The sequence below is a fragment of the Equus caballus genome, chromosome 31 (assembly GCF_041296265.1).
Source record: "Equus caballus isolate H_3958 breed thoroughbred chromosome 31, TB-T2T, whole genome shotgun sequence".
NCBI classification, from domain to species: domain Eukaryota; kingdom Metazoa; phylum Chordata; class Mammalia; order Perissodactyla; family Equidae; genus Equus; species Equus caballus.
Genome location: NC_091714.1, coordinates 12,462,811 through 12,490,637, shown reverse-complemented (window position 1 = coordinate 12,490,637; position 27,827 = coordinate 12,462,811). Strand labels below are relative to the sequence as shown.

The 27,827-nt window shown below is 38.7% G+C and overlaps 1 protein-coding gene across 1 annotated transcript in view; it reads right to left on the bottom strand.

Annotated features, from left to right (window-relative positions):
* Positions 1-21,706, bottom strand: part of TFB1M (transcription factor B1, mitochondrial) — a 68,451-nt gene extending 46,745 nt beyond the window's left edge. Inside the window, exons 1-4 of the mRNA XM_001493402.6 lie at positions 21,493-21,706; positions 18,783-18,934; positions 4,844-4,952; positions 3,352-3,503 (exon numbers count right to left, since the gene is read on the bottom strand). Coding sequence (XP_001493452.2) covers positions 3,352-3,503; positions 4,844-4,952; positions 18,783-18,934; positions 21,493-21,625 — 546 coding nt within the window. The 5' untranslated portion in view covers positions 21,626-21,706. The remainder of the gene's footprint in view (positions 1-3,351; positions 3,504-4,843; positions 4,953-18,782; positions 18,935-21,492) is intronic.
* Between the last annotated feature and the right edge of the window lie 6,121 nt (positions 21,707-27,827).

Sequence of the window (27,827 nt, the reverse complement as noted above, 5' to 3'; positions counted from 1 at the left end):
TCACGAGCTCCGCTTTGGTGGCCCAGGGTTTGCAGGTTTGGATTCCGGGCATGGACCTATACACTGCTCATCAAGCCTTGCTGTGGTTGTGTCCCACATACAAAAGAGAGGAAGAGTGCCACAGCTGTTAGCTCTGGGACACTCTTCCTCAAGCAAAAAGAATATTGGCAATAATGTTAGCTCAGGGCCAATCTTCCTCACACTCACACAGAGACACAAAATCAACTGGTAAAAGAGTGCAGAAATAACAGAAGTAATGAAATTAGTAGGCAAAGATCTTAAAACAGCTCTTTTAAATATTATACTTATACGCAAAGATGCCAAGGAAAGCAGGAACATAATGAGCAGAGAAAGGGAAGATAAATAAGAACCTAGACAGAACTTCTAGAGATAAAAATATAATATCTGAAATAAAAAATAAATTGAGTAAATGGGGCCAATCCCTTGGCACAGTGGTTAAGCTTGGCACCCTCTGCTTCAGTGGCCTGGGTTCATGGGTTCAGATCCTGAGCATGGACCTACACCACGTGTCAGCCATGCTGTGGTGGCAACCCACATATAAGATAGAGGAAGACTGGCACAGATGTTAGCTCAGGGCTAATCTTCCTCAAGCAAAAAAAACCCCGGAAGATTGACAACAGATGTTAGCTCAAGGCTAATCTTCCTCAGCAAAATAAAATAAAATAAATTGAGTAAAATTAACAACAGATTAGCCATTGCAGAAAAGAGTGGTGAATTTCAAGACACAGTAATTGGAATTAACTTTTATATATAGTGAACTACTAAATTTTTTCATAAGAGTTAACCAAATATCCATGTATTTGCTAAGTAATTCTTCTTTTCCCCTGATTATGATCTGATTATTATTAGACACTAAGTTGTCTGATTCTGGGCCTTCTAATCTCTTCACTGATCTGCTTCATGCTGTGTCACAGTGCTTCGATTATTAGAGCTTTACAACACATTTTAATATTAGATAAGTAAGTCTTCCCTCATCACTCTTCTTTTTCAAAATTTTGTATCTATTCTTGCAGGTCCATTCCTTAAGATGACCCCTGGAACTCAACTACATCTCAAGACATTATCGAAAAACATAATTTGGAAAAGTAAGCATCTTTACAATAAAAATTTTTCCTTCCAGGGTTTTGATATTTCTGTTGACGTATCTCAGTGATCTTTGGAGACTCTTGGTAAAGTTTTGTGGTTATTTTTATATAGGTCCCTCTTTTTGCCTTAGGTTTCCAAAATAAACAATTATGTACCTCCAAATGTTATTTTTTACTTCTCTTTTCAATATTGGTATCTTTTATTTGCTTCAATCCCTACTGTATTTAGTTTTCTATTTATTTATCACTAATTCAATCCTAAACTCTCCCCAACTTGTACAACTACTCTTTCAATGTATTAAACACGACAGGTATTCTGTCAAATTCTTGATCTGCTCTGATGTGAACTGAATGTTCTTCGTGAGGATTCGCTCCTCTAGCTTCTATATTGGGCCTTCTGCTTCCTGGATTTCACATCATCTGTCTTCTTGGTGTCTCTAATCAGACCAATGCTTACATAAGCTTTGTCATTACGTCAGAGGTTTTGATAGAGGTCAGTGAAAGGCAAACTTTTCAATAAATGGTGTTGAATTAACTGGGATATGTTAGAAATAGCAAAATTGGCTTCTACTTCAACCAAACAGAAAAATCAATCCCAAGTGGATTATAGATATAAATGTGAAAGGTAAAACAATAAAGCTTCTACAAGATAAGAGAAGACTATCTCCACAATCTCAGGATATAAAAGGATTTCTTCACCAAAATACAAAAAGCACTAACCATAAATTTAAAATTGCAAAAAGACAACAATAATAGGCCATAGAGTGGAAGAAGAAATTTGCAACACATTTAATTAATAAAGAACTAGTATGAAGAATATGTAAGAACTCCTTCAAATCATGAGAGAGACAAGCAACCCAATAGAAAAACGGGTAAGAGACAAGCACTTCACAGAACACGTTATCCAAAAGGCCAATAAACATGTAAAATGGTGCTCAATTTCATTAAAAATCAGCAAAAGACAAAAGAAAACCACAGTGACACATTCTTCCCAGGTTAACAAAAATGCCTAAGTTTGGTAATAGCACGTACTGAAAAGGATATTGAGCAAAATGAACTCACACACACTGTTGGTGGGAATATAAATGGGCATAACGACTAGAGAACAAATTTAGAATTATCCAGCAAGGGTGAAGATTTGCAGACCTTATGATCCAGCATTGCCACTTCCGGGTATACACCCTAGAGAAATCTTGCCTATATGCTCCAGCTGACATAAATATAACAATGTTTATGATAGTTTTCTTTGTAGTAACAAAATACAAACAAATTCAGGGTCCCAAAAGAGGAGAATGGATAAATTATGACAGAGTTAAAGAGTGGGCAGTATACAGCTCTACAAACAAACTACAGCTATGACCAACATGAGTGACTCAGGATAAAAGAATACATACTGTATGAATCCATTTGTATGAAGTTCAAAAATGGACAAAACTAAAGTATATTAATTATATAGATAAGAATCTATGTAATAAACGACTCAGGGAATGGTAAGTCCCAAATTCATGGTATTGATTACCTTGGTAGTACATGGGGGACAGGAGATGCGATCAGAATGACGTATACAAGAGGGTGTCAAAGATGTTGGTAATTTAATTATTAATTTCACTGGGGGTATGGATTTGACTGTCTTTCTATTAAGCCATACATATACATTATATACTCTTGTGTATTTATATGTCACGATAAAATTTTTTTAAAAACACTTAGTCTGCAGATCCCCTCCTTAAACCACTGCAGCTAAAACACTGACCTTGCCTACCCTGCAGGTTTACTTTCTAGAGAGGGAACCTGGAACACTCCTGCTGTGGGATCGCAGGCATAGCTGAGGTGGGGGATTAAGTGGAAGTCTATACGCTGAATAATGAGACACCAAACCCCCTCCCTCTCTCAGCTCCAAGTTGATTATCACATTCTCATTAAGTTCAACATATCAATTTTAACATATCATGTGCTAATCCCTATGTACTAATGTATCACCAACATCCCACAGTTTCGTCTTTCTTCAGTTGTTGTATGGCCACTCCATCCTACATTTACTATACTGCCTTCTTGAATGTCATGATGTCAATCACGTTCTCCATGGAGAGTTTACTGTAGTCACATCTGTCATCATCATTACATGTTTGATTTTTGGTTAAGCTGTTGTTGGGTTTTTCTGTGTGTATAAAGGAGTATTTACTTAATGCAGTATTATTTTGAATTTGATCATGTGATAAAATAGCCAGAAAAAGTTGAAACTTACCTCTGCCACTTCCTTTTGAAAAGTCAATGTCATCTGGGTTCTGCCATAAGCAAAAGGTCCATCTCTACGAGAAACATTTTCAAGCCACTTGATGATCAGTGGAGTTGATACACTAAAAGGCAGATTTCCAATAATATGTACATTTGGAGGATCTGGATGGCAGAAGAAAAAACAACTTGGAATGAATATATATTCTGAATAAATTTTAGTTAAGGGTAAAATCAAATTGGATATTAATAGCATCAAACAAAAATATATGAAAAGATATGGCTGAGTATTTTTTCAGTCCATTTATTCTTCAAAAGCAATATACTCTCACAATCAGCTTTGGATTATTAAGGGAAAAAATTCTACCTAATTAGTGTTCAGAGTTGGTTTATGGGAAAAGAGAATTTGCTTCGGACATGACGAGGTCAAAGTGCCTGTGGGACACCCAGATGAAGCTGTCAGAGGGTCAGAAGCCCAGGAAGGGGATACAGGCTGGACATAAAGATGTTAAGTGTCTGCATTATATAGGTGGTCAGTGAAACCGTAGGAGTGGAGTAATGTAGTAATCTGTAGCATGAAAAGAGAGATGCCTCAAAAGAAAAATCTCAGAAACAACATGTAAGAGGTGGGTGGAAAAATAACCACCAGCAAAGGTTTGAGAAAGCTCCCAATAACGTTAAAGGAAAAGTAGGAGGGCCTGGTATCAGGGAAGACAGGAGCAGAGAAATCCTCCAGAAGACAGTAGTCAACAGTTAAATGAATGCTGGAGGACTCCAAGGTTTGAAATAGGCAATCAGGATGTCACAGTGACTCAAGCGTGGCTGGGGCAGGGGCGGAAACCTGAAGGCAGCGTGCTGAGAAGAGAGCGGCATGTTGGAAGGTGGAGGTGGACAGCGGGAACCAGTCCGAAGGAGCCCAGCTGTGGAGAGGCCAGAGGCACGGTCGCAGCTAGACGGGCGTGCACCAAAATCGCTCCTCCATTTGTTCTGAGGGGTTGTGGAGGCAAGAAACCTATCCTGTCTACCTATGTATTCCAAAGAGCTGGCACATAGCAGGAACCCCGTAAACACTGTCCATGAAGGAAGAGCGCCCTGGTTGGTCATCGAATGCAAAAGAATGGAAATAAAGGTACAAGAAAGGCTTGGGTGTGGCTTAGTTTACTAAAACATTTCTTTTCCACCACTGGGAAAAAGTAACACTTCAGAGTTCACCCCATCCTTACACGGTATCATAAAAATGACAAGTTTATGTGAACAGAACCCAAAGAATTTGAAAAATATGACACAAATAAATTAGAATTAAGAAAAAGTAATTAGATTTTATATTTTTGAAGAAAGTAGAAAAGCAAAAAAAAAAATTACAATGCACAATACTTAATTCTGTTCAGATAATTTTTAGGATAAATGTATAACAACAAACATTTGTAATACATAATAAATAATATAAACATTTGTAATAAAAATAATTACAAAAGAAAATAAGAGAACCAAACCAAGTCACTTACCATCCTCCCAGTGTCTTTTAAGACTTTCTGGAAAAGCCCTTTCTATCTTAAATGTCAACACATCTCCATGGACAATTCTCAGTTTTCCGGGTGCTGCATCAGAAAGCATCTAGTTACAAAAAGGTCAATAAAATGAGCTCATACACTTTGGAGAAGAATGAAACTAATTTTTTTTTTTTTTTTTTACTTCAAATCTGTGCATCATTAAATCAACCTGAAAAGCCAGAGAATAGGAGTGATCATTAATGAACTCGTAGTATACTGTGTCCACTGCAATAGACAATTGTGGCGTTTCACTTTTAACACATAGCAATGACTGGGGATGGTAACAGATAATAGTATAACGATAGCTTATAATTTCACAAATAATATATCAACATAATTTCGACCCTCAGAATGATTTGTATTTCTGTATAAATTTAGCAAAAACTCAATTTCAATCCGTAAGTTTTTAAATTAAAGACTAAGGACATTATAATGAAATACTGACAATTAATTAGGAATAAAGCATATGAAAGATGAGCTCAATTCAACTAAATCTTTATAGCCTAAATGTATACAAAGGAGTCTATGTATTAACAAGATCTTTAACGTAATCCATGGGTAGATTCAAGCCAACAGGAAAGTCATTTGTCATTGCCGAGCTGTCTGAGACACTCAACATGACCACAGCGCCCCCAATCTTAACATTTCTTGATCCACAGGCACTTTGAACCTAATGAATCATCCTGCATGAACAGTAGCTACCTCCTAGCTTATTTCTACCTTCCTAACCATGTGCTTTCCTTCAGTCTTTCCGAGTAAAAAAGAAAAAAAAAATGCACCCATTCCGCTGTTATCTTCTTTTTCTTCATTTCATCCACCTCAGCACCACACCTTAAGAAATGCTCTCACAGTACCGAAGTGTCGGCACCCAGCTAAAATGAGCCCTATAGCTAAGCCGTCTATAAATCTATGCTGTGTTAAGTGCCCCTGTACCCAACACAAACTTGATTCTCAAAGTCCTTGGTAAAAAAACCAGATGCAGTCCCTGAGCTTATAAGGTTTAAAACATGGGAGTAAATATAATCAACGAGAACAAACATCATTACTAAAGTAATTAAAAGCAAGAGGTGACCCTCTGCCCACAGTAAGTCTCAGCTCAGGGAGCTCAAAGAACCTCGGCTCCATCCAATTCAAGGCATTTCTGCCCTGAGCACCCCGGGGTCTTGCTTTTCAATTGGTCCTCAATTAAAGCTGACTTCCTCTCCTAACTCTCTCCTTGCCTAACTCAGGCAGCTGACAGGAAGGATGAAAGAAACATCACATAAGCCAGAGAGGAGACACTGGACCAAGGCACCCAGGCTGTAGATTCCTCCTACCTTTGGGTCAACACTGGGCCTTGCACGTGCGTCTTTATAGCACTTAAAACACACTGGACCACAATGATGCCCATACAGGGTTCTCTCCCTGCAACAACATAGGCTCCTTAAGGGCAGCACCTGTTTCCTTCTACCTCACGGGCCTGCAGCTACAATAGTCCATAGTAGGGGCTTCATATATATTTGATGAGTGAATGAACAAGTAAATGACCAAACGGCATTCAATTTTCTGTCAAGTTGGAGACTTCCTCTCCTAGCCTTCGAGATTTTTGGCTCCCAAAATTTCTAAGGTCAAGAAACTTGCAAAGATTTATTTCACTGATAGGCAGAATTATACACGTAATGTTTGTTTTAGAAATACATGGCTGAAATGCCTATATTGGTAAAAGGCTAAACATTTTAAGTGTGGGAATCATCCAGTTTACTATGTTTAGTCATGGTAATTTAGTAAAAATAACTGCATACCTCTGATATTACTGTACTTACAGATTATTTTAAATTACCATGATTTGCTAAAACTTAATCTGATGAGTTCCAGACAATAAATCTTAGAAAACATAATAACTTCAATATACTGTAAATAAGAAAGGAGATAGTTCTCCATGCGACAGGCTGTTACTGTAGAAAACCTGTGTATTTAATAATAGAATTTACCGTCAATGAAGAACATTAGAATTTGTTTCTATAATTATGCCTCATATAATTAAAACAAAACAAATTAGCATACCAAAAACAAAAAGGCAGAACTAAAAGCTTATGTTTCACGATGTCAATATATAGAAAAGTAATTAGTAATTAAGACTAAAACCTAACAATGTAAACTTGGCTCTTTGGCATTAATTTACATGCTCTGATAACCACATCTGGAATGTTATTTTTTTCCACATTGACACACACAGCTGCATACCAGAAAACTGATATAATTCACATTCACCTTCCTTTCATAGGGTTAAAGTTCCATTTCTATTATGTTTCTTTGGGACTCCCCTTCAGGCTTAAGTCTCAGTCAGTGACAAAGCAAACCCTCTCATCCTTTAAAACGTCTCCCTCTTCCATGACTACTTTGTAGTTGCTTCCCCTTCCCAACTCCCCACTGCAGAAAGAATGGAGGCTGGAGCTCACAGCTTTACGTGAGGGCCCTGCAGCAATTATCAGGGGAAAAAGCGCCACACAAACTGAAATGATAGTATGATTACAGACAACAGCCATTTAAACACCTAATGATACTCAGCAGAGACACAGAAGGACGTTCTAACCAACCGCTAACAGAGAAAAATGTTTTTATTATCATAATGATATTGGAGCACGGTGGAGGGGTGGAAAAGATCACTATTACAGCCCTTCAAGAATAACACTGTGCCTTACACTTCAAAACCCTGGAGATGTTACCTCGTAATGTGCTCAAAGGCACAGATGACTATGAATGCAGACACTTGATTACAGCCAAATGAGTATTTTTACAGACACTCTTAAATTGTTCTATCATTTTTATTTTAGTTTTATTTTAGTTTTCAATCCTATATTCTTTCAAAATGAGATGTAAGTAAGCTTAGAGTAAAAGCCATTCATTAAATAAAATAAAAGAAGAAACAGAAAACCAAAACCATGCAAAGGAGAAGCATGCATGTAAATCATACAAGCCAACAATCCTCAAGATGTTAGCTCTCACGACTGACATAGTGAATTATGTAATTCTTATTCTCTATTGGAAGTACTTATATCAAGTACTTATATCAAGTCTCCAAGAGAGAAAATGTTTTTTTTCTGGTATTAAATAGGTTTTCCAAAGGGTACCTGGAACAAAATAATGGAGAATGTCTTTAATAAAAATGAGAAAAACGCAGAAGTATTGTTCATATGGTCACTTAAAAATCTCTCTCCTCTAACAAGTCAAGGCTTAGTGAAGGCTTTTCTGCGGAAGGCAAGTAACGACAGTCCTTCTACGTAGTTTCTTGGTGATCTAATTTGATGAAGAAAGAATTTATGCAAGTCTTGGAACTTACGCACAATTATAAATTCCTTGAGAACGAAAAACAGTATCGAATAGCTATTTTGTGTGTTTTATGCGACCTTCTCACGGCGAGGGCTCATGGCAGCCAACACTGTACAGTGGGCTAAGCATTCCTTTCACAGCCCAGGGTATTACCTTCTTCCTGACTTGCCACACAGTAGAAACCCAAACACTGCTGAAATGAGGGCTGGGCAAACTGTTAGGTAAACTACATGAGAATGAAGGAATCTACAATACGCAATATGAGAGGTGAAAAATAAAATTTTTATTCTTACTAGAATACACAGAAAAGAGTCATACTGTTAGACTAATAGAATTTAAGATAATGTTACAATAGACTCTTTCGAGGGTGAAGATTACGGCACAATTTCAAAAAGTCAACTTGCTTTGCTTTATATTCTTTTCATTTTTTATTTTTTTGAGGAAGATTGGCCCTGAGCTAACATCTGTTGCCACCTTCCTCTTTTTGCTTTAGGAAGATTGTGGCTGAGCTAAGATCTGTGCCAATCTTCCTCTATTTTATATGGGATGCCACCACAGCATGGCTCAATGAGTGGTGTGTATGTCCGTGCGGGGGATTCAAACCTGTGAACTTAACCACTTCACCACTGGGCCGGCCCCTTGCTTTGCTTTTTAAACAGGACCAGAACATGTACAGGAGAAACTCATTTACTCAGCCTCATCAAGGAATTAGATGTTTGATTTAGCACATTTTTCTATTCAACCAATGTTTACTCCTTGAAGTGTTAACATTTCTTAAAAAGAAACTTACAGGTGGAAATCTTTCTAAACTATATCGCATGCTTCTCTCCCTTAAGCTAACAACAATGAACCCAATTTCACCCTTTCCTTGATGACTTGGGTCACTGTTGTCAGTAGAGTAACAGCCTTAATGGTTATGATCTTTTACTAGTGCGCTTTTTTCAGTTTTTATATTTGCTTTTCATAGCTTGTCTGCCACAGTAATAACTTCTTGCCGTTGTGAGTGGGTCAGTTTCTAGCACTGATCTCTGTACTTCCAATTTGCAGTGGACTAGGAAATCACTTTGGCTGTAAGCTCTTTTTGCTTAGTTGTTGACTTCTGTCTATGTTATGATTAATTATGGTTATATCTATATCAAGTAAGTTATGTGTGTAAAGTATGTAATCATCTCACAACAGAAAGTCAGGCAATCTCCCTTTTTAAAAATTTGCTTGAGATGAAAGCATTTCAAATTTTTATTATCTCTGATTAAAAACAGCTCCTTTGCCAGGATGACTAAATCACTTTATATGTCCCTTTATAAGATGATGGGGAATGGGAATAATTATCATAGCAAACGTTCATTGGCTACTGGCAATACGCCAGGCTTTTTACATAAATTTCTATCTATCCTTGCAATAACCACAAAAGATAACTATTATTCCCATGCTGCAGAGGAGAAGCTGAAGCTAAAAAAGTTTCAACAGCAAGCTCAAGGTCACAAAGCTGGTACATGCCATATGTGAGACTTGAACACAAGCCTATTTGATTCTCAATACCATGAACTTTCCACTTTTCCTATCAAGTAGAAATAACCACTCTGTTTACCCATTATACAACCTAGAGGCAATACTAACAATAATCGAAGATGTACTATTGCCAAAATTCCATGAAATAAGCACATAACACTTAAGAAGAATCCTAAAGCTTCTCACTCCGGCCAAGATGCAATATAAGGGACCACATATACTCTTCTGCCTTAACAAATAAAAGATGGACAAAATAGATGAACCAATTTTCACACATCGGACAACAGGAAGCACAGGAAAACCTGCAGCTCCAAGAAGGTTAAGGAGCCCCACACACAAGAAACACAAAGAAAATGACACCAAGGCACATCGCGACAAAACTGCTCAAAACCAATGATAAAGAGGAAATCTTAAAAGTAGCCAGAGAAAAAGGCAGACAGGCAAAGATGAGGATGACAAGAGATTTCTTGTCAGAAACAATGCAAGTGAGAATTGAGCATAGTAGTATCTTTGGAGTACTGAAAGAAACTACTAGTATGTTTTTCAAAAATGAAGGCAAAATAAAACACTTTTTCAGACATACAAATGCTGAAAGATTCATCACCAACAGACCCGCACTAAGGAAAGGCTAAGAGAATTCTTTCAGGCAGAAAGAAAATGATACTAAATGGAAATACGGATGAGGAACAGTCAAAAGACTAACCACAGGGGTTAAGATGAAAGAATTTTTTATTATTATTTAAACGTCTTTAATATAGAACTGTTTTAAAACAAAAGTAGCATTGTATTGTGAACTTTGTAACATATGAAGAAGTAAAATGTATGACAACAATAACACAAAGGCCCGGAAGGGAGAGACGCAAGCACACTATTCTAAGATGTGCACACTGTAATGACGTCGTCGTATAATATTACTTGAAGAGAGACTGGGATGTGTTAAAGATGTACGCTGTATACCGTCAACAAACCACTAAAATAACAAAACGAAGGGTTACAGAAAATAAACCGCAGTTGGCTGAATACTGCCCGGTCGCACAAACATGTCTACATCCTGATCCCTGGAACCTGTGACTATGTTACCTACACAGTAAAAGGGACTTTGCAGATCTGACTGAATTAAAGATCCTCAGACGGGGAGATTTTCCTGGATTATCCAGCTGGACCCAAAGTAATCACAAGGGTCCTTCTAAGAGAGAGACAGGAGGATTGGAGTCAACAGGTAGGAGATGTGGAAGCAAGAGGTCCACGGGCTGTTGAATACAGATGGCCTCCAGAAGCTGAAAAGGCAAGGAAACAACTCTTCCTGAAGCCTTCAGAAGGAATGCAGCCCAACTGACCTTGACCTTAGCCTCTGACGCCCAGAACTGTAAGAGAATAAATCTGTGTCACTTTAAGCTAATGAGTTTGTGTAATCTGTTACAGCAACAATACAAAACTAATACATAAGGCAGAGATGGTTAGATTGGTGGGAAAAAAGCAAGACAACTATATGCTGCCTACAAGAAACTCACTTTAAATATAAAGACACAAATAGATTAAAAGAATAGAAAAAATATGCCAGTCTCATGCAAATCTGAAGAAAGCTGGAATGGCTACGTTAATATCAGACGAAGTAGATTTCAGAGGAAAGAATATCATCAGGGATCATGAGGATCATTTCCTAATGATAAAGGAGCCAATCATCACAAAGACATTACAATCCTAAATGTTTATGAACCTAATAACAGTGCTTCAAAATAGATGAAACTAAAACAGACAGAACTGCAAGGAGGGACAGACAAATCTGCAATAACAGTAAGAGAGGTTGATACCCTTCTCTCAATAAATGACAGAACAAGTAGACAAAAAATCACTAAGGATATAGAAGACTCGAATAACACCAACTTGACCTAATTGAAATTTATGCTCCACCCTACAGTAGCAGAATGCATATTCTTTTCACCAGAACACATGCTTACAGAAGAATATATAGTCTTTTCAGCAGAATGCATATTCTTTTCAAGTGCATAAGGAATATTTACCAAGATAGATCATATTCTATGCCATAAAACAAGTCTGAAAATTAAAAATGATTTAAGTCATGCAAAGTATGTTCTCTGATAACAATGGAATTAAACTAAAGATTAATAACAGAGTGTATGGAAAAAACCCAAGTTTTCAAACTAAATGATACACTTCTAGATAAGCCACAAGTCAAATAGGAAATTAAAAGGAAAACTGAAGCTGAAGGTTTATGTGGAAATTTTGAACTTTTTTGGGAGTCTTTCTTTAAATCTAATCTCAAAAAACTTTTAAAAAAAGGAAATTAGAAAGTATTCTGAATGGAATGAAAAGGAAAACACAACATAGCAAAATTTGTGGGATTCCGCTAAAGCTGTACTGTGAGGGACATTTATAGCACTAAACATGTAAGAAAGTAAGAAAGGCCTTAAAAAAATGACCTCAGCTTCCACCTTGGAAAACTATAGAAAGAAGAACAAATTAAACCTAAAGCAAGCAGAAGGAAAAATATGACAAAGACTTCAGAGCAGAAATCAATGAAAGAGAAAACAGCAGAGAAAAATCAATGAAATCAAAAGCTGTTCTTTGTTTTGAGAAGATCAATAAAGTTGACCAATCTGTATGTAGCCAGACTGATCAGGGGAAAAAAAAGAGAGACATGCAAATTACCAATATCAGGAATGAGGGAGATAATACCACTACAGATTCTACAGATGGTTGGTTTACCATTAGAAAAATCAATATAATTCATCATATTAACAAACTAAAAGAGAAAAGCTGTATGGTTATCTCAATAAACTCAGAAAAATACTTTTGCAAATCCAAAATCCATTATTTCTTTTTATTATTTTTTGTGGGTGTGAGAAGGATTGACCCTGAGGTAACATCTGTTGCCAATCTTCCTCTTTTTTTTCGCTTGAGGAATACTGTCACTGAGCTAACATCTATGCCAATCTTCCTCTATTTTACGTGGGATGCTGCCATAGCATCGCTTGATGAGCAGTGCTAGGTCTGCACCCAGGATCTGAACCTGTGAACCCCAGGTCACTGAAGCAGAATACGCGAACTCAACCACTATGCTACCAGCCTGGCCCCATGTATTCATTATTAAAAAAAGAAAAACAACACCTCTCAGCAAACTTGGAACAGCAGGGACCTTCCTCAACCTGAAAAAGGAGATCTAGGAAACCCTACAACAACATGATACTCAATGGTGAAAGCCTGAATGCTCTGTTCCTAAGATCAGGGACAAACAAAGACGTCTATTCCTACCACTTCTATTTAAATTGTACTGGAAGTCCTAGTCAGTGCAATAAGACAAGAAGACATAGAGGCAAACAGGTTGGAATGGAGAAGGTAAAACTGCCTTTATTTGCAGGTGAAATGCTAGTATATGCAGAAAATCCTACAAAATATCCTCTAATAAGTGAGCATTTAGGTTGTAGGATACAAAGTCAACACCCAAAAATAAATGGTATTTCTATATAGTAGAAATAAACAACTGGAAATGGAAATTAAAAACCAGTACCATGTACAATAGCATCAAAAAATACGAAACAGGGGTAAATTTGATAAACAATGTGCAAGACTTGTACATTTAGAACTATAAAACCCTGCTGAGAGAAATCAGAGAACACCTAAATGAATGGGGAGATACACCATGTTTATACATCAGACTACTATGTCACTAAGATGCCAGTTCTCCCCAAAGTGATCTTTTCTTTTAATCCAATCCCAATCAAAATCCCATCAGGTGGCTGGCCCCGTGGCCGAGTGGTTAAGTTTGCACGCTCCGCTGCAGGCGGCCCAGTGTTTCGTTGGTTCGAATCCTGGGCACAGACATGGCACTGCTCATCAAACCATGCTGAGGCAGTGTCCCACATGCCACAACTAGAAGGACCCACAACGAAGAACATACAACTATGTACCGGGGGGCTTTGGGGAGAAAAAGGAAAAAAATAAAATCTTTGAAAAAAAAAAAACAATCCCATCAGGCTTTTTTAAAATAAAGGAAACTGACAATCTGATTTTAAAACTATACGGAAATGCAAAAGACCTAAATAGCCAAAACAATTTTGAAAAAGAAGAACAAGGTCGAAGACTTCACTACCTGCTCTCAAATCTCGCTATAAAGCTAGATGGTTGGTATTGGTGAACAGACAGACCTGTATATCAACGGAACAGAACCGCATGTCCAGAAAGAGACCAACACATATAAGATCAAGTGATTCTGGAAAACAGTTCCAAGGCAATTCAATAAGGAAAAGATAATATTTTCAATAAATGGTAAAAAAAAAAATGAACCTCTACCCTTACCTCATACTATATACAAAAGTTAACTCAAAATGTCTATCACAGACTTACACATAAAAGCTAAAACTATAAAACATCTAGAAGAAAACATAGGAGAAATTCTTAGTTTTAGTTTTGACAATTATTTTTAAAATAAGACACAAAACAGGTCAAATTTAAAAGGAAAAAATGATAAATTGCACTTCATAAAAACTAAGTATTTGCTCTTCAAAAGACACTGTTAATTGTCTAAGAAAATAAAAAGGTAAGACACATCTGAGGAGAAAGCACTGCAAAACACGTATCTGACAAAGCACCTGTATCTAAACTATATAAAGCTCTCTTATGATTCAATAATAAGACAAACAACCCATTTAAAAAATGCTCAAAATATCTGCACAAACAATTCCCCAAAGAAGATAGATGGGTAGCAAAAAAGCACATGAAAATACATCCAATATCATTATTCATTAGGGAAATGCAAATAAAAACCACAATAGGCTACCACTGAATACTCACTAGGATGGTTAAAATGAAAAAGACTGACCATACCGAGTGTGAGCAAGCATGTGCAGCAACTGGAACTCTCAAGCACAACTGGCGGGAATGTTACACGGTACAGCTGCCTTGTAAACAGTTTGGTAGTTTCACAAAAACTTAACATATATCTACCATCGGACCTAGACATTCCACATCTAGTTCTTCCCTGAAGAGAAACAAAAGTATATATTCAACGAAGATATGCATGTCAATGCTCATAATAACTTTATGTGTAATGGCCAAAAAGCAGAAACAACCAAAGTCCACCAACTGGTGAAAGGATTTACAAATTTGGTCTATCTATACAATGGAATACTAGTCAGCAATAAACAGGAGCAAACTATCAATAAACACCTCAACATGGATGAATTTCAAACTAATTATGCTTAGTGAGAGACATGAGGCAAAAAAAGTATATACTGTATGATTCCATTTATATAAAATTCTAAAAAACGGATAACAATCTACAGTGACAGAAAGCAGATCAGTGGTTGTCAGGATAGGGAAGAGGAGGAGGGAAGCTTGAATTATAAAGGAACACGAGGGATCTCGAAGGCGATGGATGTTCACTTTCTTGATTGCGGTGAGACTTTCACGTGATTACGCATTTGTCAAAACTCAGTCATTTCTATGCTTTTAATATGTACAGTTTATTGAACATTAATTATACCTCAATAAAGCTGTAAAACAAAGTAGTTAGTGCAGTAAAATCACCACAAATATTAGTTATTGTTATTAATATATGAAATCTTTAAAACAAACAAAAAAAATGAAGAAGAATTCGGACCGCTTATCTGAAGGAGAACCCATTACTTATAGAGTTATCACCAATTCAGAAATAGGGGAAGAACTTATCAAGACTTCAAGCTCCCTGAGGTGTCAAGAAATCTCACTCCCTCCAAGGCATACAGAATTGACCAGCTAAAAAATGTAACAATAAACAACCAAAAAATAATAAACAAAAAAAAATCCTGAGAGAATGCCACAACATTAAAAGAAGCCCTAGATGTCCCATGCCAGTTTGATGAGCTGGAGAAAGCCCCGGGGTTCCCCCAGCACCAGGCATTTTCTAGTGCTCCAAAAGACTAACATTACTTTTCTCCTGTACCTCTTTCCAGATTAGCAGTCTCCTGATCAGTCCTTAACTACGAGAGATGCCCAAGGCATGGGGTTGATAATTTAATCTATTACTGATATTGAAAATTGTATTGAGTGCTTACTAAGTATGAAGCATTCGCTTAATCCTCATAACAATCCCATGAGCGAACCGAGGCACAGAGACAGTGAGTTACCTGCCCAACATGACACAACCTAAATGGAAAAGGCTGAAGTTAAACCCAGGCTGAAGTCTGCGTTCTGTGCCACAAAACTATACTGTGATGCTTTCACATATTAGATGTGTTCTTACTTTACAACATGCTGATAGCGAAAGCTATATGTTATCACTGTATTTTTTCCCCTAAAATGCCTCTTGATAATGTTATAAGAATTGAATTAAACTACAAATAACACACTTTCAGCTAGAAGACATTTTATAATTTATTACAATTTCTTTAAAAAGTAATTCTATTAGCTTAGAAATCACTAAAATGGAATCTTCAAAATAGATCACTCTCCTTCAGCCTTGATTCAGTTTTATGATTAATTTAGTACCTCTAAAAGAAAGTGGTTTTACATATTGAAACATTCTTTACAGGAAAATGAAGTCTATTTGATATTTCAGTACCCAACATTTCTTTTTAAGGCAAATTCCTTTCCTGCATATAAGACATTAAGAATTAATTTTGCTTCTTCTACAGAAACAGGTAAGTCAAATATACATTTCCTGCAGGGTAATTTACCTTGAAATTAACCTTCACATTTAGAAAAGAGAGCACAAAACTTTTTGATAATCAATGCTACACAATTACTTTCACTATTAAATGACACATTCAGTCAGCTAATTAAGATACATAGACAACCTTTTTATTTCCCATGTGAGACATTCCTGAACACCTGCTATGTACCGGGCACTCTTATATACGGCAGAGATACACCAGTGGACAAAACAGACAAAAATCTCTACCCTCATGGCACTCACATTCCAGAAGAGCGAGATCAGCAACAAACACGTAAGAGGAACATATCGATAGTGTCAGATGATGATAAGGCTAACGAGATCAATAAAACACAGCAGGGCGTTAGGAGCGCAGGGACTCAGGGAGTGCTGTTGAGGAGAGGAGGATGCAGTCGTCTTTTAAATAACCTGTCTTCAAAGATCTTTAATTGAGTGCTGGCCCGGTGGTACAGCAGTGAAGTGCACACATTTGGCTTCAGCGGCCTGGGGTTCACCAGTTTGGATCCCGTGTGAGGACATGGCACCACTTGGCAAGCCATGCTGTGGTAGGCGGCCCACATATAAAGTAGAAGAAGATGGGCACGGATGTTAGCTCAGGGCCAGTCTTCCTCAGCAAAAACTGGAGGATTGGCAGCACATGTTAGCTCAGAGCTAATCTTCCTCAAAGAAAAAAAGATCTTTAATTGAGATCAGAGAGGAGAATATGTCGATTAAGATGGGGATCAACAGAAATCTGATTCACCTCCTTGCCTAATGAGAAAGAATTACACGTAACAGATGGTGACACTGAGGGTTAAGAAGTCTCTTCAAGGGTAAAACTCAGAGGAGTATTCCCTGCGTTCAGAAAGGGCGAGATGAATAAACCTGAAGGAATTACACAGTGTTATTCAGTTTCTTTTTGTCATCTCATGACTTCACCAGAAATAATAACATGCCCACTTCCACCTCCAATTGAGATAAAGCGTTTCAAAGCAAAAATCACTATTAAATTTCACATTTGATCAGAGAATATGTACCATATAATAATCTTAAAATAAAGTTATACATCTGAAACCAATTCTGTCAATAAAGACTGGCAAAATTAGATAAAATTAAATATTATATAATTTTTAAAGCATAAAAATTGGATATAGCAAAATAATGAGGGAAAAAACCCTAGCTTTCTAAAAAAAAATCAGATGCATGCACATACAGCCCTAGATTTTCAAACAAATTTTCTCAAACTGTTCTGACAAAAATTAAACATTTTTCCATTATTATATACACAAGTATTACAATGTACTAATTTAATTAATTAATTAATTTATTTATTTATTTATTTATTTTGTGAGGAAGATTGGCCCCGAGCTAACATCTGTGCCAATCTTCCTCTATATTTATGTGGAATGCACCCACAGCATGGTCCACACCCAGGGTCCAAACCTATGAACCCTGGGCCACTGAAGGAGAGCGCGCCAACTTAACCACTATGCCACTGGGCCAGCCCCCTAGAACGTACGAATTTCAAACCAATTTCTCCCCTTGTATGAAAGTAATAATGCAGATAATTTTACTAATCTACTGGACTCACTTAATATATTGCTACTCATCTGAACCAAAGGCTAAGGGCTCTTTTAAAGTTTTAGAATGACAGAGGAATCAAACAAAGGCCCTTAAGTCAGTAAGTGCCCCCTATGAAGAATTCCCTTTACAAGATCCTTGATAGGATCTTTTCTACTGTTTGCCAACATATTAAAAATATAAGTCCCTCCTTATTTTAAATTCACATCTGCCTCCTTCAATTCCCACTTATTTGCTTTAATTCTTTCCCCAGGAAGATCAAAGTAAGCCTATCCTCTCCACTGCCAATTGCTGATAGGCAGCTATGAAGTCCCTCACTCAAGGCTTCTCTTCACCAGTTCCTTAACCATTTCTCCTATAATTACAGTACCTACTGTTTTAAAGATGCATGTATCACTGCATTCAGACCTCACCTTAAATCTGTAAGTGGTACAACTTCAGTCCTTCACTTAAATTCTCTTAAACAAATGCCTAAGCTTAACAATTAGTCTCTCTCAATAAAGCATATGTCTTCTTTATGAATATGACTTATTTTTGAAGGAATGGGCCATGACACTAGAGCTATCAGATTTTTTAAAAAGGTCACACACAACAAATTAGTTTGTTTAGCATTACCGCATAAAGCAGGTTTATTCAATTGTGGTCAACAGACCATGTGAAGATGCTTGTCAGAAATGCAGCTTTCGAGACCTCTGCAAACTACAGAATCACAATCTCTGGAATGCAGCCAGGGGATCCACAGTTTGAGGAGGAACCTATCCTTGAATACCCTGGGATTTAAGAATCATAGCCTAAAGATTTAAAGTGGGTTTTTGCCTCCTAAGAAAGACACATTAAGTACCTCACCTGTAATCCAGGAAGAAATCGACTATCCTTTTCAACCACCAGAAGTTCAGCAACACCGGCATTGAGAATGGATCTCGTGATTCCCCCTGGTCCAGGGCCCACTTCATAAACATAAGCATTTGTCAGAGTGCCAGCTTTCCTTACAATTTTATCTAGAGAAAAGAAAGTTTGAGTTATCTCGATTATCTTGGAAAACTGCAAAGTGCAGAATTTAAAAAGAAAACTAATCTATACAAAATCTTATCAGCCATTGCTCAATCAATTCTTTATATACAATATTTATCTAATTATTTAACTCTCAACCCAAACCAACATATAGTGGCCAATCAATGTTCTATCACATCACAGTTGAGTCGTACCAGTTCCTTAACCAAAATAGGATCATCGTGACAAATTTCATTAAATTTAGCTACTATTCTATTTTCTAATCAGTTCCTCAGCCAAGCCAATCAGTTCCTAAGAGGAAAGTGACTGGATTAGCATGCTGCACTTCGCTACAGTTCTTGAACATCAAATATTTGAGTAAGCAAGACTAGCTTCACATTCAGAATTTTCAATGTTGTTAGTTAAAAATCCAGAAGCAAAAAGTGCTGGCAGTCTCCATTTTTACCTATAGACATCTAGCCAATGGCAACAGCAACAAGTTCCTGGATCACAGGACTTGCAGAAATTCGGATTCTTGGTCATTTTTAGGAAAAAGTTAAATATAACAGTGGAGGCTTTTCAAGCTTTGCAAACATTTAAGTCGATATCGAAAAATTAAATTTTTAATTAATTTCTTTAAATCAGGAAACCTTAAGAAATCAGGGAAAAGCAGATTACTGAGGATTCATTGCAAGTAATCACTTCTGGAAAAATACACAATGAGCTGGTCTTACTGACTGTGAGATACTGAAATCCAAGCAACTGGGCCTGGTGGGATTGTGACAATTCAGTCACTGAAAAAACACCAGTACTTCATGGCAGTGTTTGGTGATACTGTGCAGTCCCATTTTTGCTTCTGTTGATAACCTACCTTTGCAGGCTTAAAGGCAAAAACAGTGTGTCAACCAACCAGAAACAGTTTTCTCTTTTAACGGGGGCAGGAAGAGAATTAGCAACCACTGACCATCTATTTGTTAGAAGTGCTTTCCATGCTTTTTCACAACAAATCTTTGCAACACGTTACCTAAGAACTACTATGCCAATAAACCTTTCAGTCTCCTTGTCTGTTGGTTTACGTGTGCAAACTTATCTAGAAAGCAAACGGCTGAGAAGCAACTTCAGGTCAGGTGTCAATTATAAAGCCAATCCTTCCTCCACTACAGACCATACCTCCCGGAGGAAACAGAGATTATACAGTAAGCGCAGGCAGGATGAAGCGAATTTAATATTCTCATTTTTAAGAGAGCTATTGCAGCTGGCAGATCAGTGGCTCTGCTCTCAAACTTTTCCACCACAAATACAGTAATATCAAAGACGCACTGTCAATTCACCAAGCTTGGGTTTCAACTGTGCTCTGCTCTCTCCTGAGCTTCTCACCTCAGACAAGTACCTTAATCTTCCCTGACTTTGGTTCCCACAGAAGGGAGAATAAGAGTATCCAGATTCTGGAATTTACTCCCGAGGCTGAATAAAGGCTCAGATGAGAAAACGTATAAGAAGGAATTTTTTCAACACAAAGATCTATATTTTCACCATTTCAGAATGGTGCTTTAAATACCTAGATTGTGGCTAACGATTGCCAGAAAAGGCAGAAAAGAATTTTAGAGGTGGGTAACCCCAGCTCTTGTAGGAGGGCCCTCTTCCATCTAAGAGAGGAGAAAACTGAAGCAGAGTTAAGTTATTCCCAAAGGCATACTCCTACTGGCAGCATAAATAAACCATTTTATTCGTACTTTGTGCACTGTACTTCATTTAACTGAAAGTGAACTTTCTGCGTGTGACTTACTGATCTTTTCAACTTCTGACGGGGGGCCAAATAGAATATCAAAATCTTAAAGACGGTAAGTACTCCACCAGCGAATTAGTGTTAGTATCTGTAACACGTCTTATTCTTGCAATCTCATCTTTTAGAAGAGTATCACTGAGAAACGGGGGTGGTGGTTAAACAATGTCTACATTTACCAAAACCGCTCAAACTCTGTGCTTCAAACTGGGGGATTTATCGTACATCAATTTTTCCTCAGAAAAAGTGATTCACAATAAGGAGTGGGAATGTACACTTGCTAAATGGAAGCTCCCTGCGGACAGACTGCCTCGTCCACTGTCACAGCGCATCCTCAGCACGAGCACCTAGAATGCTCCATATATATTTACTAAACGCACGTGCGAGCCTTCGAGGGTTTCTTAGACTCAACAAGAAACCGTTTAAAGAAGTCCTACGAGTGATACTTTTTCGACCTGTTATTGACAAAATCCCTGCACTAATTTAATTCTGATCATTTGAAACTACAGGAAAAGCCAATCTCCTCAACACATGCAATGCACGTCCTAGGGCGACCGCAGCGAGATTCGAATCCGTCTTCCCGGGTGGGGTTCCGGGAGCAAACCCCGAACCCACGCGTCCCCTGGGCGGTGGGGCTCCGGAGTTTGGCACAAAGCGGTGGAAGGACCTGACTAAAGGTCCCCTGCACCCAGAGCCTGACCTCGGACACCCGTCCGCAGGACCCCCGGCCCGCGCCCCCAAGGACGCGGGGGAGACCCTTGGGGGCACTGATAAGCCATCCACCTGTGAGCCTCAAGTCCAGGAGAAAATTCTGGGAGAGCTGCTTCACCGCATGCAGTCTGAACAACTTAATGATTTCCCGAATCGTGGGCAACGGCGGGAGACGGAAGGTGCTGAGAGACCCCCCGGCAGCCATGACGCCCGCGGGGCAGCCCGGGCCTCCCGCGGGCCTCTCCGCGCAGCTGCCGCAGCACCCGGCGGGGGAGGAGCCTGGGGCACTACGGCCCGCCTCTGAGCCCACCTCATTGGTCGGATGGACCCCGACGGAAGCGCTGAGCGCGGACAGGAAATCCGGGCGCACCCAGAGCGCATGCGCGGCGAACCGCTTCACGCGGTGCAGGCTGGGTGAGCCCTGCAGCCGCACGACGGGGCGGTGGAGGAGCCGCGTGGGCGAGGCTTTTCCGGGCGGCAGGAGCGGCCCGTAGGGCGGGGCGAGGCGGGGCCTGAGCAGGGATGGGGAGGGGCGGATCCGAGGATCGGAGGAGCCCGGCAAAGCACCGGGCGATCGGCTTTCCCAGTACCTCTCTCTGAATAGTTGCGGGAAACTGATTGGCAGCAATTGGCAAAAACTCTCTCTTAAGGTTGGATGTTTTGAGAACCTCAGCACTGCAGGTGCCGGATGGCAGGTTTCTACCTTCTCTCAGCCTTAATGTTTTCATCTGTTAAACGGACATAATGTCTGCCTTAAAATTGTGAGCCCTGAATGAGAGAGGTCACTTGGTGTGCAAATTCAGAACACAGTGCAATGCATGGCCCATAGTAAGCCCTCAATCAATGGTGGCCATTACAACTATAATTATCCAGCAGGTGGATGCGACCCAGATTAGTTAGACGGTACCCCTCTACTCTAGTACTTTAGACTTTTCGTATATATCGAATATTTGTTTATTAACCTTTCACTAGCAGTCTTGTGAAACAAATAGGATAGGTATTACTACCTTCAGTTTACAGCGGAGGAAACAAAAAGTGAAGAGAGGTGATAAAACAGTGAAATGCACAAAGCTAGATAATTGTGGAACCCAGATCCACTGTAAGTTTCCTGACAAGTATGGTGGCTGCTCTGTCTACTAACCTGCCTGTGCATTGAGAATTGGTTGCCGCTCCTTGTTTACCAGTCCCAAAGTTTTGTTATTGCCCCTTCATGCTCCAAGTATTGCAGCCTGTCCTTGCAATAACTGGAAAGCTAAGGATGAAAGGGAAGGGAAATAAACATGATAGTACTAATAATAGCTAACATTCACTGAGCTTTTTCCAAAGTACCAGGCTTCACAGCTGAGTGCTTTACAACTATTATCTCATTAATTGTTGTAAAGATAAAGGCTTAGAGAGGTTAATTGTTGTAAAGATAAAGGCTTAGCAATTTGCCCGAGGCTGCACAACTAATAATTGGTAGAATCAGGATTTGAATCCACAAGTCTGTGTCCAGAGCCTGCTTTTTAAGCAGTGTGGTCAAGGTAGAGAGGTCATTTGACTTGCCAAGGATGGTTACATCCAAGAACACAGAAAAGACTCAAATCTGAGTTCTGTCTTTCCATTTACCGGAGAAAACAACAAAGCAAAGAAAGATTAAAATCTCTGATAGATGGGAGAATTTAACTTTTCTAACCCTGTTTTTTGCAAATTACTGCACTGATCACAAATGAATCATAATCTTTTTTTTTCTCAGAGTAGTAAGTTTAAAATAAAGCTAATGGAAAAACAAATAACTGTGGGTATGATATAGAAATGAGGCGACTATTGAAATCCCAGTGGAAAACCCAACCGCCTTCTGTTACAGCTGTATTAGAAGGACTGTGAGATGGTTTGAAATAACTTCTAGCTTTAGAAAATTGGGAAGTGACTCCCATGGAGCTAAGGCAATTTGTGCAAGATGGCATAGAAATGAAGGTTAAAGCCTAAACTCTTGATTCAGAGCTCTTCTTTTCTGTAACATATTACTCCTGGGAAGGCACTCATTCACAGTTTTATCCATTGTTTCATTTACTCCTCACAACGGTCCTGTGTGGATGAGATTCTTATTTTGATTTTACTGTGAAGAAATAGAGGGAGGTGAGGTCAGTTGACTTGCCCAGGGTCACACAGCAAAGTACAGAAAGAAGACTTTAACCTGACTTCTTTCTTTTCTGAGTTCTGATCTCATGGGCTATGGCCCCTCAAGTATTAACTTAAATTATTTTAAAGTTAATTATTTAATTAATCATGTTAATTTTATAAAGTTATTTAAGTATATAGAATATAAATCTGGGTATAAACTTAAGTTTACAGTTTTCATATGACTATTTAAAATGCAATTACAATAAATACATGCAAAGCTACAAAACTAATAAAAATGATGTATGATGTTAAATCATTGCTCTTAATGCAGATTAGGGAGTGTTCTTTTTTTAAAGTTCAGCTTATGGGGGCTGGCCCAGTGAAGTAGTGGTTAAGTTCACACACTCCACTTCGGCAGCCTAGGGTTCGCAGGTTCAGATCGTGGGCGCAGACCTAGCACCACTTATCAAGCCATGCTGTGGCGGCATCTCACATAAAATAGAGGAAGACTGGCAGAGATGTTAGCTCAGGGCCAATACTCCTCACAAAACAAACAAAAGAATAAGGTTCAGCTTACCAGTGCTATAGTGTGCCATCTAATGATTAAATTTCCGGATCCAAACTGCCACCAAATCTTGTTCAGAATTTTTGCTGTGGCACTTGCCCTTCTCTTGGAGGAACACAGAAGCTACATATTAAGTCTGCTTGTGTTTGTTTTCATTAGCTTGGAAGCAATTGAAGTTGAATTACTTGGCACTAATACTATCATGAATACACATGTTACCTGGCAGTTATAAGATATTCACATGATCCAGAATGTGCTCACATGAACTTTTTTTAAAGACTAACACCAACATAAAAACAAAGCAAAACTGGAAAGAGCAAAAGCACGTTTACATAGAGAATTTGTGGATTCCTGAAAATTTGTCCCCACATCTAAATATGAGAATTATTGTCTTATACCATGTCACCTTTGATAATCAACATTTGTGAGGTTATGACCTATTATTTACAAGGTAGTTTACAGTGTCACTCCACTTAATTCTCCTTTCAATTCTGTGATGTGGGTTTACAAGGATATTCGGTGAGCATTGTTACGGTGCTGGTAAGCACAGACCTGAGTTTCAAATTCCCATCTTCTGACTCTGCTGTGCTCTTTTACCTCTGGTATGTGTTAAATAATTATTGAACTGAATCAAAAAATTCCATCTTAGGAGAATCTCCCAAGTTTTTAATAGTTTTTGAGATCCAATTTTTATCATCATAAATATCTGCTTCTCAGTCTTCTAATTTTCAGAATATTATGCATAACTCCCTGTAAAGCCTCTGAAATCAGCAGGAGGTCTTTTAGTAGAGTATTTCACATATTAATGCAAACAGTTTTATCCCTTAAAAGAGAAGTATGCAGTTTCATCAGTTTTGAAGCTTTGAAGTATCTGCTTCATCTAGAGATTTTAATATGCTAAAATATTATAATGAATACAGAAATTACTAGCCCCACCTATCAGCGAAGAGAAGAACTGCAAATGATTCAGAATAAACTATAATGCAGAATTCTAATTTTCTTAAATCCCCAAATGGTTATATAGGAAAATTACTTATTATTTTAGTATTTATTTTAGTGAAAATGCACATATGACTTTATTTGGTGTAAGTAATTTAGTGTCTGTATATAGAAAAAGTGCTAATTCTAAAAGGTTGTCATTTTACAGTTCCCAGAAAGAGACTTGAAAACCACAAAGAGCAATATCTTCCTGCCATGCGGGAATTTTCAGCGAAAATTAAATGTGGCTTGGAATTACCAAATTGAACTTTATAAAATGACTATTATGGCATGTAAAATGCCCTTTTCTGATAGTATTTTATGATTTCGTATAATATGACAATGCTCTAGAGAAATATCAAGAGCTGTATTTTGCACATATTTAGTTTTCCTTTTTTAATGACTGTTAGATGCCCACTGTTCATAAAGGAATCTAGTGACCTACCTAGTAGGAAGAAGGAAATATGTGATAATTCTGAGCAGACAGACCAAATGCTTATTCTGTAGGGATAAAATCAGGTCAACGTATGGCAAGCAACACAGGCTAATTGCCTAGGGGAACCATGTAACAGTTACACTATTTTTTTTAATGTAGTGTTTATTACTATTCTGGGCAGTTTTTGAAGGCCTGCTGATTATCCCCATAGATCTGTGAATTATTATCAAGTATTCTAATGAGGTGATGAGGCTAGGCTACCCTTTCAACTCGGGATGGCGCAAAGAGCTGTGGGTAGCATTTTTTCTACACAATAAAGCAAATCTTTTTGTGAATGAAGAAAAAGTCAGCATGTGCTAAAGGCATTGAAAAAAATTGGGCTTTATTGTATTAATAGTTTATTAGTTAAAGCCTCGTCATTTAATTGGAAAAAAGGTTAAGAATAAATAAAACTGTGAATATGATCACATTTGCATTTAAGGCTTTTCCATGCATTTAAAAATTAATGTGGGAACAAACTGCTCTGTGAATGGGGAGGCTCTGCATTCAATGAGTAAATGGGTCTCTCTGGGCATCTTGGTGACAATCCCCTGTCCGTCCCAAGCAAAAGAACATTGGGTGGACTACTAAATAAAGCCACATCTAGTCCTTCTTTTTCTGTGCTAGATCCGCTATCCTTGCCCATCTCTACCTCAAGCCCCAAAGACCAAAGAGTGTAGACAGAGGCCATAGGAGGAAGGCAGTGCCCCTGTGCACACACCTGGCCTGTGATCCGTATTCTTTTGTACAAGTTAGTGAGTTGGAATTCATTCACAGCAACTGGCTGCCTGTTCCTCCAACTGAGAAAACTTAGGTGAAAACAAAAGGAAGAAGGATGGGGAGGCTTGCTCAACCTTCAGGACCAGGACCAGAGCAGATTGTTGGCATCCTCTCACTTCCCTTTTGGCCCACCTGGAGCCCAGTGCCTTCAGACCACTGTTGGACTTTCCATATCCATCTACCCTACTAGACTTCCCCTCCCCTAAATCGTCAAAGTTAATACTCTCCTCACTGTCCTCCATGGTCCAGTGTAAACCATCATTCCCCTAGTGAATTTCAGCTGTTGGGTTAAATGACTCAGAACGAGCATTCTTATTGTTTCCCAGTGATAGTTATGTCTTTTCAGTTTGGGAACTAGGACCAGGCAGACATCTAGGTCAAAAGTCTAGGTTAGGGGGTTGGCCCAGTGGTGTAGTGGTTAAGTTCTGCACACTCTGCTTCTGTGGCCCAGGTTCGCCAGTTTGAATCCCAGGTGCAGACCTGCACCACTCATCAATCCATGCTTTGGCAGTGACCCACATACAAAATAGAGCAAAGACTGGCACAGATGTTAGCTCAGGGCTAACCTTTCTCAAGCAAGAAGAGCAAGATTGACAACAGGTGTTACCTCAGAGCCAATCTTCCTCACCAAAAAATAAAAGTCTAGGTTGGCAGCTTCCCTCCCTTCATCCAAAGTGGGCATCTAGATTGGGCAGTTCCTGCTCAGGTATCACTGTGGATGCTCGTTAGGAAGAGGAAGGCAAAGCTACTGTTACCTGTCCCACTCTTGCCTTTGAAGAAGAGGATGCCAGCCTGGATGGTATGAGAAGAAGGGAGAATTTGTGACTCCTAACAATCAACATAGCCTACGTGTGTTTCCTATCTTAAATAAGTAAGAAAAGAATCATACACCCTTTAGGCCAACAGTCCTCTTCAGCTCCTGCCCCATTTCCAGCCCTTCTTCACAGCCAAACTTGTCCTGAAAGTTAGATATACCTGCTGTTCTGACTTCCCTATTTCCTGTCCACTCTTCAGCCCACTCCATGCTTGCTTCTAAAACGACTGTCATCAAGCTTCCCAAGGATCTCCATGTTTCCAAATCTAAAGGACACTTACATAGTCTCACCTTACTTAACATGTGAGCAATAAATAATATGTAGATTTATCAACACTTACTACATGGCAGGCTGAGTTCCAGGTGCCTTGCCCGTATTAACTTTTTAAGCATGCACAGCATATTGTCCCCTTTTACTACTGAGGAAATTGATGCACAGAGAAGTTGAGCGTCCAAGTTCACACACTCTTTACTGAGAGAGAAGGAGCTTGAACTCGGGCAGTCTGATTGCAGCATCTACACACCTCAACTCTGGGCTCTGTTGACTCACACCGATGGCTGGCAGTTGACTTCTCTTCGAAGTGTTCTGTTCTCTCAACTTGTACTACAACCTTGTGTCTTTCTCTTTCTCACGTGCTGACTTCTCTTCCTCTGCCCAAACTCTCGAGGATATGATTTCTCAGGGCTTGGTC